Source organism: Balaenoptera acutorostrata, chromosome 10, assembly GCF_949987535.1.
Source record: "Balaenoptera acutorostrata chromosome 10, mBalAcu1.1, whole genome shotgun sequence".
Classification (NCBI taxonomy): domain Eukaryota; kingdom Metazoa; phylum Chordata; class Mammalia; order Artiodactyla; family Balaenopteridae; genus Balaenoptera; species Balaenoptera acutorostrata.
The window spans coordinates 70,121,767-70,138,148 of NC_080073.1; the positions used below are offsets into that span (position 1 = coordinate 70,121,767).

At 51.6% G+C, this 16,382-nt stretch overlaps 1 protein-coding gene across 4 annotated transcripts in view; it reads right to left on the minus strand.

The window, feature by feature from the left end:
- Positions 1–16,382, minus strand: part of MDGA1 (MAM domain containing glycosylphosphatidylinositol anchor 1) — a 59,465-nt gene that overhangs the window by 13,435 nt on the left and 29,648 nt on the right. For all 4 annotated transcript variants that reach the window (XR_009009588.1, XM_057555532.1, XM_057555531.1 and 1 more), the window contains exons 2-9: positions 15,056–15,195; positions 10,936–11,110; positions 9,648–9,844; positions 8,743–8,875; positions 8,232–8,501; positions 6,002–6,331; positions 2,827–3,123; positions 1,398–1,682 (exon numbers count right to left, since the gene is read on the minus strand). Coding sequence is in view for 3 of the 4 variants with exons in the window: in XM_057555532.1 (XP_057411515.1) it covers positions 1,398–1,682; positions 2,827–3,123; positions 6,002–6,331; positions 8,232–8,501; positions 8,743–8,875; positions 9,648–9,844; positions 10,936–11,110; positions 15,056–15,195 (1,827 nt within the window). In the remaining variant the exon portion in view is untranslated. The remainder of the gene's footprint in view (positions 1–1,397; positions 1,683–2,826; positions 3,124–6,001; positions 6,332–8,231; positions 8,502–8,742; positions 8,876–9,647; positions 9,845–10,935; positions 11,111–15,055; positions 15,196–16,382) is intronic.

Consider the following 16,382-nt stretch of genomic DNA (forward strand, 5'->3'; position numbering starts at 1 on the left):
GGAATCCAAGAGGTGGTGTTGGTGAGAATGGAGTGGAAAGGCCAAGGAAAGGACGGAAAAGAGAAATGTGGGAAGACACAGAGAAGGGATATTAAAGAAGACACAGGGGAAGAGAATTGGATAGAAGGCACCAAGAAGGGTCAAGGATTTTGAGGTAGAAGGAAGGGAAGAGAGATAGAGAGCGGCCAGAGACAGGGAAAGTGTGGGAGAACAGGGGAGGGGGAAGGAGGTGGGAAATGTCACAGGGGCCTCTGGCTGGCAGGGCTGGGAGGGGCTGGGGAGGGGTTGGGGAGGTGGCCAGTGACCTGTGGCCCTAGACCCCCCACTGTTGAGTAAGGAGATCCAAACAAGAGCTAAAGGGACACCCAGTCAGTCGGAGGCTGCTGGGAGAGCGGGGGCGCAGTAAAATGGGGGACAGGCACACCTGGGGCTCTCCTCTGGGGTGCTGCTTCTGACAGGGTACCGGCTCTCCCCAAGGGAGGAAGAGAGGGGAGTGGGTCCGGCCTTTCCCCTCCACTCTCACCACGACCTTCCCTCCTTTCTGACCCACCCACACCCATCTGCAGCCCCAAAATGCCCACCTGAATGACATGAAGAGATGGGGCTGAAAGGGATTTCTGGGCACCGAGGGGCCTGAACCTCTAGAGTGACAGCTCAGGAAATGTGTGCTGGCTGGCCCAGCGCCACCCACGACGTTCCAGAGAAGCTGTTGAGGCGCTTCTTCCCTCCTCTAAGCTACCGCTCAGGCCCCTCACATTGGGCCCGCAGTCAGGAAGAGATTTCCTATCTGCAGCCTCTAGGGCCAAGGACGAAGGAGGAGGGGCTTGAGAAGTGACGGCTGAGATGCGTCGGTGCCCAGGGCTTGAGCGGGTCGGTCTAAACCTGACGTGGACAGGGCTGGAGGGAAAGCGATGCCTGCTACTCAAACAGGTGGAAGCAGAGAGCTGGAAGGGGTGGAGCCTATGCCTCACGTAGGCGGGGCGTAAGCCAGGTGTGAATGGGTCTTTAAAGGCAAGGGCCCATACCTGGCGCTCCTGGGGCTAGAGGGGCGAAGTCTAGGCCTAGTGAAGGGAGCGCGCCTGTCAGATGCCAGGAGCCGGGCAAGCTAAAACAGGCGAGGCTTAGGGCAAGTCGAGGCGGGCCTCGAAAGGGGAAGGCCTAGACCTAGAGTAGGCAAGTGGAGGGTTCAGGGCCGTAGAGGAGGGCTTGGATATATCCGGGAGGCCCGCGCCGGATCTGTACCTGTCATGAGCGGGTCCTAGGCAGGGCCCTAAACCAGGCGCAGTTGGGCCGGAAAGGGCGGGGCCCCAGGCTGAGCCTGGGCAGGGCTGGGGTTGGGGCGGAGCCTGGCCCCAGGTAGGCGGGGTTGGCTGGGGCGGGGCAGTCGGGACACTCACCCGAGACCTGGAAGAGGCAGGCAGCCGAGCCCACGTCGTTGGAGACGCTGCACTCGTAGCTGCCGCTGCTGTCGCGGGTGACGGCGTCGAGGCGCAGCTCGGAGTGGTCGGGGGCCTCGGCGGCGACGGGGACAGCAGGCGGCGGAGGCAGCAGTTGCCCTTTGAAGCGCCACACAGCCGAGGAGATGCGCTGGGGGCTGCCTCGAAGCAGCGAGCAGCGCAGCAGCACTGGCCGGCCCAGTGCCTGGCGCACGTCCTGGGAGCTGGGCTCCACCTCCGGCGGGACTGGGGGCGGGGGCGGCGGTCAGCGGGGCCTCTCCCCACCGAGTGGGGTCTGAGGAGCGGCCCCATGGGGAGGCGACGTACTTGCCCTTACTCCCGCCACCCCTCCGCCCACCCCCCAGCATCCTGGAAGGGTCTCAGGGCAGATACACACTCACAACATACAAAATAGCCACACTCATACCTCCCCGACCTGCAGATACCTACTCTTTCCCGGCCAAAACCTCCAGCCGAGCTTCCCAGACTGGGCCTCTATTCATGCCTCAAATGGTCCCCTCACCCTCCTTGTAATGAAAAGCAGCATAACGTCGGGATTTAGAGCATGATCTCCGGAGCTAGATAGCTTAGGTTCAAACCCCAGCTCTGCCTCTAACTAGCTGTGAGATCTTAGGCAAGTTACTTAACATCTGTGTGACTCGGTTTCCCTATTTGTAAAAATGGGTGAATAACAGAATCTATACATAGGGCTGTGGAGGGCTAGATGAGTTAGGGCATTAAAACACTCAGTGCAGGCTTCCCTGGTGGTGCAGTGGTTGAGAATCTGCCTGCCAATGCAGGGGACACGGGTTCGAGCCCTGGTCTGGGAAGATCCCACATACCGCAGAGCAACTGGGCCCGTGAGCTACAATTGCTGAGCCTGCGCATCTGGAGCCTGTGCTCCACAACAAGAGAGGCCACGATAGTGAGAGGCCCGCGCACCGCGATGAAGAGTGGACTCTGCTTGCCACAACTAGAGAAAGCCCTCGCACAGAAACGAAGACCCAATACAGCCATAAATAAATAAATTAATTAATTAAAAAAAAACACACTCAGTGCTTGGCACGTGGTAAGGTAACTCTCGTCATTATACTATCAGAGGCAGTGTGTTCCCTTAAAGGTTCCTTCCTCCTTCAAACTCCCCTTTTCACTTGGCAAAGTCAGTTATTTCTTTGCTCACTGGGTCCCTGGGAATGAAGATGGAGTAGAAGTGCGGCAAGGGTCATGGACCTCCATGTCTTAGAGCACGGGGGTCAAGGAGGGTTTAAGGGTATCAGCAGAGGGGTTTGGTTGGACCAGGGTGGGTGAAGGGGTGAGGAGGGGGCAGGCCTGACTGTAAACCGGGAGGGACAGCTCTGGACGGTAGTCTGGGTGGGGCGGTGGGACTCACACTGCACGTTCAGCTGCACCTGGGCCTCGCGGGGGCGCACGTTGAAGCCATTATAGCGAGCCGTCTGGCAGCGGTAGGTCCCACTCATGTCGCGGCTCACGCGCTCCAGCCGCAGCTTCCCGTCCGAGGTCTCCTCGAGGGGCAGCCCCGAGGGCAGCAACGCAGCGTCCTTGTCCACACGGGACCAAAGCACAGGCGGCCGCGGCTTGCCCCGCACCTCGCACTGCAGCTCGGCGGGCGAGCCCTCGCGCACCGTCACCACGGCCCTGCCCTTGGGCACGCTGATGGTGGGAGGCACTGCGGGGCAGGGAAGACGTAGGAGCGGGGTTAGAGCTTCCCCTCACCGCGCCCCACCCCCATCCCCAGGCCTCTGCTCTGGGGCTCCTGCTTCCCTCCCACTACGTGCGAGACTCCCTTTCGCATCCCCGATGTTCCACAGATCCTGCAGTATCTTCAAAGCAGAACTCCCCTCCCCAAATCCTCTCCACCTCCTGGGTCTCTACCTCAAGGTCTCCCAACTCAGAAAGAGTGTTGAAGTCGTCCAGGCCAATTCTTTCTATCCCCTTACCCCCCACATTACTAAGTTTGGGGGATTCCACCTTTAATTTATTTATTTGAGGGGGTTCCACTTTTTAAATAGTTCCACTAAATATCTTCTCCCTCAGTCCCCTCCTTGCTGCCTACTGGCCCTACTGTAGTGAAAGCCTCCATCTTCTCTTTCTGGAGTGTTATCACAGGTTGGTAGTCTGTCCCCCAACATCCTTTCCCTTTCTTCAAAAGTGAAAGAATATCTGGGCTTTAGCAGGACACACAGCCAGAATAAAGACTGTATTTCCCAGCCTGCCTTATGGCTAGCTGTGGTCACGTGACTAAATCCTGGCCAAGGTGGTGTGAGTCTTTAAAGGGAGAGGCAGTGCCTCTCTTCCTCCCTGCAGGCTGGAATGCAGACTGATGGCTGCAGCTGGCACTGCCATCGTGGACGAGGGGGCACATGCTAAAGATAACAGAAAAGCAAGACAAGATGGAGCCTGGGGCTCTGAGGATTTGGTGGAGCAGAGCCACTATTCCAGCCTGGACTGCTCACTTTTACATAAAGAAGAAATACACATCTAGCTCATTTAAAGGCACCATTATTTAGGTTTTTTTCTGTTATTCACAGCCAAACCTAATCCAACCCAACACATTGCCCAAATTAAGGGTCTTTTAAAGACTTCCATGGGTCCCATCCCATATCACATCAAACAAATTAAATGTCTACATTAAATATAAATCGTAAATAACTCTACAAGGCAAGCTGAAGTCCAGTTATCTAGTTAGCATAATTTATACTCTGTAAACATTTATACATTTATTGGCTTTAATTCTGCAGTTTTCCCTTTGTATTTTGGAGCCAGTTAATTTATTTTTCCAATTCTAAACCGTCTACACAGGTCCTTAAAAAGCTTCTATGCCCTAGGCATCAAGCTGATGAGTGAAATGAAGGAAATGGCCCTGTACCCCATTGATTTCCCTGTTTCTAAAACACCCCAGCTCCCAACCCTTCTGTGCCCCCACAAGATAAAGGGCTGTCCCCCCATTTTGAGGCCATACTGCCCTCAGGTTAAAGCTCAAACTGCTTGGCTCTTCTAACAAGGCCCTTGTGCTCTGGCCTCTGTTGACCCCCAGCCTCATCTTCCTTTCCCATCCTGTGTTCCAGCTGTGGGATCCACTTGTAAGGAACATACTTCCTGGACACAGCAAGTCTCATATGCCTTGGGGGCTCCCTGTCCCTCCTCTCATGGGCTTGAACACGGGCAAATGCTCACACGGAAAATGGCTCCTCTAAGAAGCCTTCCCGGATGACCCCGGGCAGCCTGGTACTCCTCTTGTGCCCCCAGGATGCTCTGCAGACCCCATCTTTAGCTCCTGAGTCTTATCTAAGGTTTGTCCTTCCTTTTCCTCCACCTTGCCTGACCCTTCTGCAACAGGTCTATCTCTCTGTCTAGGCAGTGAGCTCTGATGATGGGGATGTGGCATTCGTGCCTGAGTTCCCAGCGCCTCACCCCAGACATGGCTCTGTGATTTGCAAAATGGATTTGTGGAGGCCTAGTCCACTCCCAAAGCCCAGCTCAGGTCTGTCTCCTTCTGAAAGCCTTTCCTGACACCTCCAGCGACACCTGGCCTCTCCCTGTTCAGATGTCAGGATGGGAAGAGCTTCCAAGGCCATCTGGTTCAATGTCTCATAGAGGAGAGACTGAGGTCCAGAGAGTTGAAGAGGCTTAGCCAAAGTCAGCCAGCAACTCGGTGCAAGGTACTGGGGGCTGGAGATGAGATTCCAGAGACTTTCTCCAAAGTCACTCCCTCCAAACTCTTGTAATTTTCAAAGTGTAAACCCTTCAGGGGTGGCTGAGAGCAGGTTCTGAAGTCTGGTTGCCTGGGTTTGAATCCCAGCTCCACCACTTATTGATGTGTAACCTTAGGTAAGATTCTTAAGCTCTCTGAGCCTAAGTTTCCTCATCTCTCAAAACTGAAGATGAACCATCTACCCCATAAAGTAAATCATGAAGGCGAATGAGATAAATATAACATCATCAGAACACATAGTAAACACTCAGTAAATGTTGGCCATTATTTCATTATCGTTATTTATTATTATTGGAATAAAGACCCAAATCCTCTGCAAAATCTGGCCCCTGCCAACCTCTCCACTCTCATCTCACTCTATTCTCCCAGCCACACTCTCCTTCTTTCAGTGTGCCAAATGCTCCATGTACTTTCCTGCCTCGGTGCCTTTACACATGCTGATTCCTTGACCCGCTTTTCTCTTCCACCCTCCCTTTGCTCTCCTTTGCCTACTAAAATCCTGCCCCTCCTTCAGATCTCAGATCAAACCTGCTATCTTAGGAAACTCTTTCCTGACTCTCATACATCACAATTTGCAGTGATATATTTATTTGTGGGATGATCTGAAAAACATTTGCTACTAACTTCAATGTGGCCTGTTTTGCCCACCACTTTACTCCAGTGCCTAGCATAATGTCTGGCATATAACAGGTGTTTAATAAATGCATATGGCATGAACAAATGGTATCCTCCTCACTGTGGCCTCCCTTTCCCAAGCTGCTGCCCCCACCTCCCCTCTGTGGGTCTCTCCAGCCCCCTCATACCTCCCTGTTGCCCCCCTCCAGCTGCCCACCTGTCTCAGAGGAGATGTTGACCTCGACGCTCAGGTCGGGCACAGGTGCCCCCGGGAAGGAAGCCACACACAGATAGGTGCCGTAGTCGCTGAAGTGTAGGTCAATGAGCTCTAGGCTGCTGGTGACAGCGGGCAACTCAGGGTCATTGCGAGTCAACAGCAGCCTCTTGGACATGCGCGCTGGCTTGCCATTCTTGAACCACTGGTAGGTCACCTTCTCCTGGGGCACTGCATCCACATGGCATGACAGCTTCAGGTCCTGGCCCAGCTGTATGTTCTCGCTTTCTTTGATCACATCTGGGGTGATCTGGAATGTGGCGTTCTTCATGGCTATGGGTGGATGGGGAGGGAAAGGTGGCTGGAGCTGGCCCAAAGCCAGGGTTCCCTGTCTCACTACCCCCATCCAGATGCAGCTTCTACCCTCCAACTGGCCTTCCTGGAGTTAGGGGGCTACGATCCCACTCCCAGGAGAAACCATCACTTTTTCTGCTTGGAAATTGTTCTCTCTCAGATGTGTTTCCAAAAGTTAAAAAAAAAGCTCGCTGTAGAAAAGTGGGTTTAGTAATCAATACAGCCACTGTTGACCAAACATACACTATGAGAGGCCCTGTTCTAAGCACTGTATGTGGGTTTCCTCATTTAGCCCATCCCACAATCTTTGAGGGAGGCATTTTATTGTCCCTATTTTACAAAGGAGGGAAATGAGGCTCAGACAGTTTAATTCACTTGCTCAAAGAAGTATTGGTAAATAGCCAATCTTGAATTCACACTCAGAGCCTGTGCTCTTAACTACTATGCTGCTTTATTTTTATTGTTGTTTTAAACCCAGAATATACAAAATACAAATTTTGGAAGGAGGCACCAGAATGTAATACTGGTTCTATCTAGAGAATGGGACTGAGGGAAATTGAGGGGAAATTTTTAACTTGCCCTTTTGCGCTGTTTAGCTCTTTGCAACAAGTTTGTGTCATAAAAAAAAAAAAAAAAGACCAATACAATCATTTTACATGCAATTACATAAAAATACAGAGTTTAGAAAGAAAATGGTCTGGCCTCCTTTAAAAATCTAAATATTGTTTTATGTATGCCAAGAGTTAGACAGAATTCTTAATATTAGGTGCTCATTGGAAAGGACTCTGGTACAACAGCCATAAATCAAGACTGGGCTGAGTGAAGCAGGCTGTATGTCACCCCGAGAGGTGACCACAAGTATTTGATGAAAATGGCAATCTTATCAACCCAGGTTTTAAAGGGCATATGGATCAGGTGGGGAAGAACAATCTTCTGATGGGAAAAGTACCATCAAAGGAAACAGTAGTCATTAGATAACCACAGTTTGACTATTATCTTTCTCACTACTTAATCATAATTAAGTAAAAAGTCATAGAGAGCTAGCTTCTCTTGGTGAGGAGAGTCAGGAAGAGACTGGTCAGTGACAGATGAACAAAGCAGAGTGTTCATCAGAAAATGCTCAACTGAATTTGACAGAAGCTGTATCTTACTTTCAAGTGCTAAAGAGCTGGAAACAAGCCTGGATCTTTAAAAAAAATTTTTTTAAATAAATTTTAAAACAACCACCTAAAGCTGCACAAGCAGAAGAATTTAAAGTTTCCTCCTTAAAGCAGAGTAGTAAAATCAAGATCTTATCGAGCAGTTAATGATAATTACTGAGGCTGAAGTTTAGTTAGGAAAGTATTTGTACTTCTTTATATTGTGCTCCAAGTTTTAATCATTTTTACATTTAGTAATTATCTTTATACTCACTGAAATGCTTTGCTAATAAAGATTTACATATGAGGTATGTGGAAATGTGTGTTATTTTCACTTTAATTCTATTAATCATGTAGAAACCATTGTACAGGGAGAAAGTCAGGAACTTTCTCTTAGAGTCTGGAATGTCCACATTTAGCTTTTTGCAGCCTCAGTTTTCCAATCTAAAAAAATCTAGGTAATCAACACCAGCCCTTCCTACTTCTTGGGTTGTTGAGGTTATATTTGAAAATGTATTGATAGATTGTAAACTGTAAATAAAACTTTATACAAATTTTAGTCCTGCCATCTGCTGGCAGACACCTGAATTGCAGGGAAATCAAGGTGCCTGGAACCTGCCTTCTCAGCCTACCTCCCCTACCAAGGAGAAGCAGACAGGCCCCTTTCCCATTTCAGTTCCCGAGGTACAGGGACCCTGTCTGCTTCCCAAGTTTCCTTCCACCCCTCCGGAGCCACGTACATCGCACCAGGAGGTTGACAGTCTTCTTGGCAGGGTTGCCCACATTGTTGGTGGCTGTGCAGTTGTAGTAGCCAGAGTCTCGGGCCTGCACTGAAGGGATGCTGAGGGTGCCACCCTGGGCCAGGGCACCCAGGGGCAGTGGGCCTGGTCCATGGGACCACTGCAGCTGGGGCAGGGGATCACCGCCTGTCAGCAGACACTGTACCGTCACATTCTCCCCAGGGTTCACCACCAGAGTTTCGTTCACAGACAGCTTCAGGGCTGGTGGTGCTAGGAGGACAAGAATGGGGTCTTAGGGGACCGCGAGGCAGGGCCAGATGTGGGGGAGGAGAATCAGGGAGGGAATGGGGGCCGGGGAAGGCCTGCAGGGGGAGAAGGGAAGGAGCAGGCAGGAGGGAGGAGGGGAAACACTCGTGGTGATGTGCTTGGAGTCTCGCATGGGGTGGGCACCACCTCCTGGTTGAGGACTCAGCCCAGGTGGGCAAGGGGATGGGTGGGGAAGTGCCTGTACCCGTGGTGTTGGTGAGCCGGAAGGTGACGGCCTTGTCCGGGATGCCACACACGTTGCGTACAGACACCTGGCAGGTGTAGCTGGCATAGTCCTGGGGCCGCAGGTTCTTCAGCTTCAGGACCTTGGTCTCCCCCTGGGCAGTGACCACTGGGGTGAGGGGCCTGCTTGGGTCTCCAGGGGTCTCACACACATTCACCAAGCACCAGAGGCTAAAGCAAATTCCTATTCAGGACTGAGCCTGGGGTGGATGGACACTCCCCATACCCTGGGTTTCCATGGGTCTGAGGGTGTCCTGGTACACACTGGTCAGGACCAGGCCTCAGTTTCCCCATTCTAGGAAATGGAAGGGTAAGGAGGGAATCCTGCTCTGTCTTACAACCCATACAAATATAGGGCTGGCCCTACAGGCCATGGCTACATGTGGAGTTCTGACAGCCACCTAGGAAAGCTGCCTCTGAAAACTCTCTTGCAGGATGGCTTCATCACCATCTCCTAGGACTGCAGGAGAGCCATGGGAAGTGACTCATCTTTCTACCCCAACTCCTGCTGTTCCTGCCCATGCGTTCCAAAGACCCTGCCAGCCAGCAACAGGCAGGGATGACTTGTCTGCCCCAGGAGGTGCCTTTCCTAACTGGCAAAGTTCTTAGAGGACATGTTGCCTTGAGGACTCTCCTGTCCTCACCACTGCTCCCTGACCTTTCTGTCTCGATTTTGTCTGCCCCAGGTGGTCTGAAGCCCAATCAGAATGCTTGCTTCTGATGTCAGAAGAAACTTGTTGGAGTCAGGGCAGTCCCTGGAACTCCAGATGGTGAAGCTTCAGCCCCCCTGGCCCCCTCCCTTGTGGGGTGTAGGAGGAAGAATGTGGGGTGAGCCATGAGACCAAGCCAGCTGCCGCCCATCCTGACCTGGGTGTAGAGGGGCTCATAGATGTCGACCCCATTGTCCTGGCTGTGAGACAAGGTGTCCGAGCCCCGCTTCCAGATGAAGCGGGCAGGTGGGTTGGAGTTGACCGTACAGCGCAGGAACACCGTCTTCTCCTGGTAGAAGTTGCCTCGAACATCACTCACTGTCTGGTGTACTGTCAGCACTGGCTCGTCCAGGTCTGCAAGGGCACAGCCCCAGTGGAGTCAGATGCGTGACCCCCTAGGTGGAGGGCTTGGGCCCCTGGTAGCTCTCAGGGAAAGTTAAGCTACCCTCATGGGATGCTTCCAGAGAGTCAGATGCTCTCCCAGCCCTGCAAGCTTGAGCAACCTGTCAGAGGCAGGGGACTGGATGTGTTGGCTTCTCAGCAGTCCCTCCCCAGGGACCTGCATTGGCGGCGGAGGGGGGGATGCGTGTGTCTATCTTCACCCTCCTATCATGGGATGGAGGAAGCAGCTGCACACTGGAAATCAGGCCATACCTGCCAGACCCTTCCAGCTGCAATAACTTGAGAAACGACCCTCAGCCCCAGGGTTTGTCAGGCCCCTGGGTGACTGAAGGGGGACAGAAAAGAGGGCCTGGGGTTCCACCACTCTATCAGGTCCCACTTGGGGCAGGGGGGTGTATTTAATGGATAGGTTCATTGTAGATATTAAGATGGTGGCAGACAGACCTTTGGGCCTGGCCCCACAGCTTCTGGGTACCTAGGTCAGCCTGGATGGCACAGAGGCAGATGGCAAGAAGGGAGATAGCCTCTGGGTGGTCAAGGGAATATCCATGGAGGGCAGGCAGGGACTGAGGGCTTCCCATTCAACCTGCAGCAAGGACTGAGGGGTGCCTGGTCCTGCAGGTGTTGGGGTATGGAAGTTTCAGAGCTGCCCCGGCACAAAAGCAGAGACATGAGGTACTGTGGGAAGGACACTGGACCATAATGAGAAGAGACCTATGCAGTGAGCAAGTCACAAGCCTTCGGTCTCAGCTTCTTCATCTGTGGAATGGGTATAATCCAACCTGTCCTGCCCTCCTTGACCACTTTGCAGGGATGCTGCAAGGTTCATATGGGATTAAAGATAGAAATGGGTGAATGGTATAAGGTAGTGCACATCAAAGGAACATCAGGGATGCCCTTCTCTATCCCGGAAAAGAGAAAGTCTCTACAGTTGTTCTTCACGGAGGTGCCACTTCTCCACCCTTCTCCCAACCCCTCCTTCCCAGCCTGAGTCCCCAGAAGCAGGCCCCTGGCCCGGGTACTAAGAGGCGGACCCGACTCACACTGCACGTCCACCCGGATGGACTTGATGGCAGGCACGCCCACGCCGTTCTCGGCCTTGCAGTAGTAGCGGCCGCCCTGCGTGCGCGCGATGCGCTCAATGCGCAGTGTCTCATTGAACACCGACGTCTCCTGGAACTTGTCCGACGCGCTGCCCGCGGTCTTGGTCCAACGCACCTGGGCCAGCCAGGCAGGGCAGAGTCAGACCGCACAGAGGGGGAGGGGGGAGGGGGGCTCCCCGCCCACCCCGCCCACCCCCATACTTTTCCACGAGTGCACATAAGGCATACACAGGCCTGTGAAACTAACCCAAACAGCCTCGTGGGAATGCACGCTGGAGGTAGGACCTCTCAGTGAAGAGCCTGGGGAATCTGGGGTCAGGTGGAGGAGGCTTTTAAAAAGGCAGTATGTGCAGTTGTTAACATCATGGATTTGCGGGCAAGTTACCCAACCTCTCCTGCCTTCCTTTCCACATGTGTAAAATGGAAATATTACTCCCTTCCTAGGCTTACTGAGAAGACTAAATGAGTATATAATTCATTCCTGGAAAAGTAAGAATTTGATTAAATTTTTGTTATTCCACTTATTAGCTTAGTGGCCTTGGGTAGGTTACTCATCTTCCTAGCTTCAGATTTCTCATCTGTGAAAGAAGTCTATTTGATAGCCAGCCTCCACCATGGCCCCCCATGGTCCCCACCTCCTGGTATTCACACCTTTCTGTACTTTCCTCCCATTTTGTACCAGGGATGGTCTGTGTGACCAATAGAATTTGGCAGGAGTGATGGTGTGTCACTGCTGTTCTCATCTCCTCACCACCCTCAACTCTACCCTCATGAACCCAGGGGTTACAAAACTTGGGGAAGGCTACATGCAGTTTCAGGACATTCAGACGTAGATCAGAGGGTGCTTTGGAAAAAGAACAAGACCATGAAAATGTTTTTGCTTTTCGTACTTGACATTTTGCAGTTTTACCATGATTTATCTAGATGGGGTTTGTTTACAAATGCTTAGGAATTGGTTTATCCATCTGAGAGTTCATACCATTCTTCAATTCTACAAAATTCTCAGGCTTTTTCTCTTTAAATATTGCCTCTTCTAAGTCTTCTCTAGTCCTTCTAAAATGCCGAAATTTGTTACAGCTTCTCATTCTATCCTCCATGTCTCCCAACTTCCTTTTCACATTTTCCATCCCTTTGTCCTCTCCAGACTGCATTGTAGCTGATTTCCTTGGATCTATTATCCAATTCACCAGTTTCTTCTTTAGCTACTTCTATGGTATTGAGGCCAAATTTTTCTAAAGACTATATTATTTTTTATTTCTAGGATTTCTATTTGCTTTTTTCCATATCTTAACTGATCAGGTTTTATAATCTCCTGTCTTATAGATTCTATTCCTTCCATTATCTCTTTAAACATTTTAAACACATTTATTTTAAAGATCCTTTCATATTGCTCTATTATCTCTTGTTTTCTCAGATGTGAATTGTTCAATTATTTGGGTCTATGGACTGGCTCTCCTGGCACTGTATTTTTAGATATGCTTTAAAATTTCACCACATGGGCTTGTATTCAGTAGGAATTATCTTCCTCAGAACTCCCACTTGGGCCCTGACAGGCCTGTCTGTGGTGTAGCTTTATGGTTGCCTATGCCCAAGATATATGCATTCACAGGTTTCAACCAGTTTGGGATTTTTTTGGCCGTACCCCGCGGCATGTGGGATCTTAGTTCCCTGACCAGGGATCGAACCCATACCCACTGCATTGGAAGCACAGAGTCTTAACCACTGGACCATCAGGTAAGTCCCAGTTTTTATATTAGTTTCTCAGCTTAAGGTCTCCTCACCACTTGGATAGTGCAAGACACAGACTGGATTAGGGTTATTCCCTCATAGGTGACTCTGTTTGCACCCACACCCTGAAGCAGAAAGTCTGCTCCCTGCTATGACTCTGGGCTATGGGGCAGAGATCTTCTGGTCCCCATTCATAGGTGGTGTCACTCTTATCAAGCTTCCAGCTTTAGGTAAGAAGTCCAGTTCTAGCTCCAGTCATAGATGGGCCTGTGGCCTCAGCTCATACCCCCCATGTGTGTATTAATACTACTACCCCTGAGGTGGGTATGCAGTTAAGTCCCTCCAAGTACCAGTTTCTTCAGCTTTTGCTCACTACCATCGCTATAGATTTCTTCCTCATTTTAACCATAGAGAGTCCCTCTCTCTTGCTATTAGTTTGGAGTAGGGAATTCCATGCCCACTCATTCCTCCATCTGACAACAAAGTGGGCTATGAGATGATACTTGCTCCACCCCTAGACTGGATGCTCCATGACAACAGGAACTGCAGCTGTATCCTCAGGACCCATCACAGTACTTGGCACATAGCAGGTGCTCAATAAATATTTATTGTAATGAAATGAGCAAAAAGGCACTAGAAGGCATTTCAGGACAGGTAAAGAGCAGTGGCTAAAGCAAGAATGAACAGGGTGTATTTGGACAGGTTCACTGAAGACGGGGTGTGAGGAGGATGGCCGTGGGAGATCAGACAGGACAGGCAGGTGGGGGCTGGATTGTGGGGGGGTCTTTAGTTCTACCCCTATGAGCCTGAACTGGGTCTGGTAGGTAATGCTGAGCCATCGAAGGTTTCTGAGCAGGGGAGTGATATAATGTAGCAGGTCTAAGGATGATGATTCTGGGAGCAGGGTGCAGGAATGGATTGGAGGGGAGAGGTAGGAGAATGGGAGGCCAGTTAGAGTCTACTGCAGTGGTCCAAGGGACAGGACTAAAGGTCTGACCTCAAGGGGTCATGAGGAATAGAAGGAGACCCATGCAAGAGACGTAAAAAGAAAGGCCTCAGAGCCTGGCTAGGTGTGGGGAATGATATGCGGCTGAGTCAAATATGAGCCCAAGGGTTTGAGCCTAGGTAGCAGGAAGAATAATGAAACTACAAATGGAAGTAGAAAATGGGTTCACGGACTCACAGCCACAGCCACAAACGACTCCTACATGTGATGCACAAGGGGACACACACAGATGGCCAGTGCAGCCTGAGGGAGAGGTGGCCCAGCTGCCTCCCTGGCTTTAGGGAGGATCATCCCTAAAGTCACACCTATGCAAACACCAACCTGAAGACTGGCAGCATTGTTTTCACTTCCAAAAATAAACCGTTAAGAAGGAGGAAGTGGTGATGATAGTTTCAGTTTGAAAAAGTCTTTAGGAGTTTTCTTGTCCATCTGCTTGTCTCAAGACCAAACCTACTAAAGCTGTCCCTGTTCCCAAAATTGTCCCAAAAAAAAGGATTTTGCAATCACTGTGCTTCCTAGGATCCAATCAAAACCTTTTCTGCTGCTTTTAAAGGTCACCGCAGCTCGCCAGCAAATTTTACCCATCCCTCCAGCCCACCCTCCTGCCTCCTCCTGTCAGCTCTCAGTGATAACCAGCCAATACTTCCTGCCTGAACCAAACACTTAGTCTGGGACAAAATTCACCCAGATTTTCCAGATACTCATCTTCTGTTACTTTCTAATAGCTTTGAGTCTCTTAATGTCAAAAGTGTGGGGCTTGTCTACTGGAAGCCTCCTGAAGTAGGATGAAGTGTACCAAGCTACAGAGAATGCTGGTTCTGGATTCGAATTCTGCTCCCACCCTCACAAGAGCTGGGGACCTTGGGAGTTTACCCAACCTCTCTGAACCTCGATTTCCTCAGCTAAAAATGGAGGCCCTGATGCCTTCCTCACAGCACGGTTGCGAGGCTCCAAAGAGAAAACACTGGAGAAAGTAACGAGCATAGTGCTTGGCACATGGTCTGCCTTCAAACAGTGGTTGAAGGTATATATCTGAGAGAGCGTCTGCTCAACAGATACAGGGAATGGAGTGGAACTGAACAACTGACATTCAGTTTTTTGCCCTCAGTCGTCAATATTTCCAGGTGAGTAAGCCCACAGCCTCTAGCCCTTCCCCACAGAGTCTATTTTCCAGCTATTTCCCCAGCCCCAGGCTCCTGTCTTCTGTTGACTTGCTGCTGTCTGTCTCTAGTCACAGCTCCCACTGCCTCTTCTGATTCCAGAGTGGGGTGGGGAGTGAGGAGGCGAGGTCAGGAGGGGCCTGCTCAAGCCAGGGCAGGGGCTTACCTGGGGCCGAGGGTGCCCGGTGACCAGGCACTGCAGCACCAAGGTGTCCCCCTCCCGGATGGTGTAGACGCGCTCACTGATGTTGTCCTCTTTCACCACACACGCCTGGCCCGCGTGCACGATCTGAGCCTGGGCTGGAGCTGGCGGGAGACGGGGAGGTTTAGACAGGAGGCACCGAGGCCAAAGGGGGTCTAAGGCTCCCTCCTGAGTGTGTCAGGGGGAGGGGTCAGCCCAGACTTCTCCATGACATCCCTCAGAGGCCTGATCTCATCGAGCTCAGGAAAGAATCCTCCTAGGGCCCCGGGCCAGACCAGAAGGGCCAGGGACTCAGGACAGGGGCAATTCCTCCCCATCCCACGGCCCTTGCAAGAGATCTGTACTCTTCAATGAGCTGAGGATTGTGAGGGGGCTTTGTAATCTGTACAGAGTGGTTATCACCCAGTGAGCATCATGTCTTAGCAGCCCCCTGTCGTGCAGGCTGCTGGTGCTCTGCGCAGCCCCCTGTATCTGGCAGGTGCCTCCATTCCCACCTGCTATGTTAGCTGCTAGGCACGCAGAGCTCACTTGCCCCAGGGAATTGCCCTCAACCAGTGCGAGCTGCCTGGACCAGACATGCCTAGGAGGTCATCCCTTCCCCAATACATACACACCCCAATGACTGGTGGACATGATGCAAAAGCCCAGCCACCTTGCCTCAAGCTGGGGTGACTGCGGTTCTGTTCATGCTCCAGAGCCCCCCTACCCCCACTCCAGGGAACTAAGTCAACTAAACCACATTTTCACCTGGCTGTTTCCCTTGTTCCCTTTCAGTTGATCCTTAGAGCACTTTCTCAGCAAATCACTTGCCTGAACTCACTGCCACCAACCATCCGAGGCTCAACCTACAGCGAACCTAACTAAGATATCCCCCAGCCCCACGGACTGCACATTCCCCTCACCCAAATGCCTGTTACTTTTCCCTCATTTCTCTCTGAACCTATGCCAGCCTCCTCTCCTAGGGAGAGAAGTTCTCACCGGGGGCCTGGAAGCTCTCACAAGACTTTGGATCCTCCCTAACCTCTCTCACAGTGGCCAGGGCTGGGGGACCAGAGCTAGGATATGGCTGGGGGACCCAAAGGGAAAATGATTGAACCAGAAAAGCTCATAGCCCTCTTTCAGTGTCTTAGCCCCATTGTCCTGAAGGCAAACCAGCCCCCAGCCCACCAGTACTTGGACTCTGGGAAGGAGGGCAAGGCCCCCAATTTCAAACCTGTCTGCTCACATATGAGGGTGGAGGGAGTGGAGGCAGGAGAGCTAATCCAGGGCACGAGGGACACAAGGGGGTGAA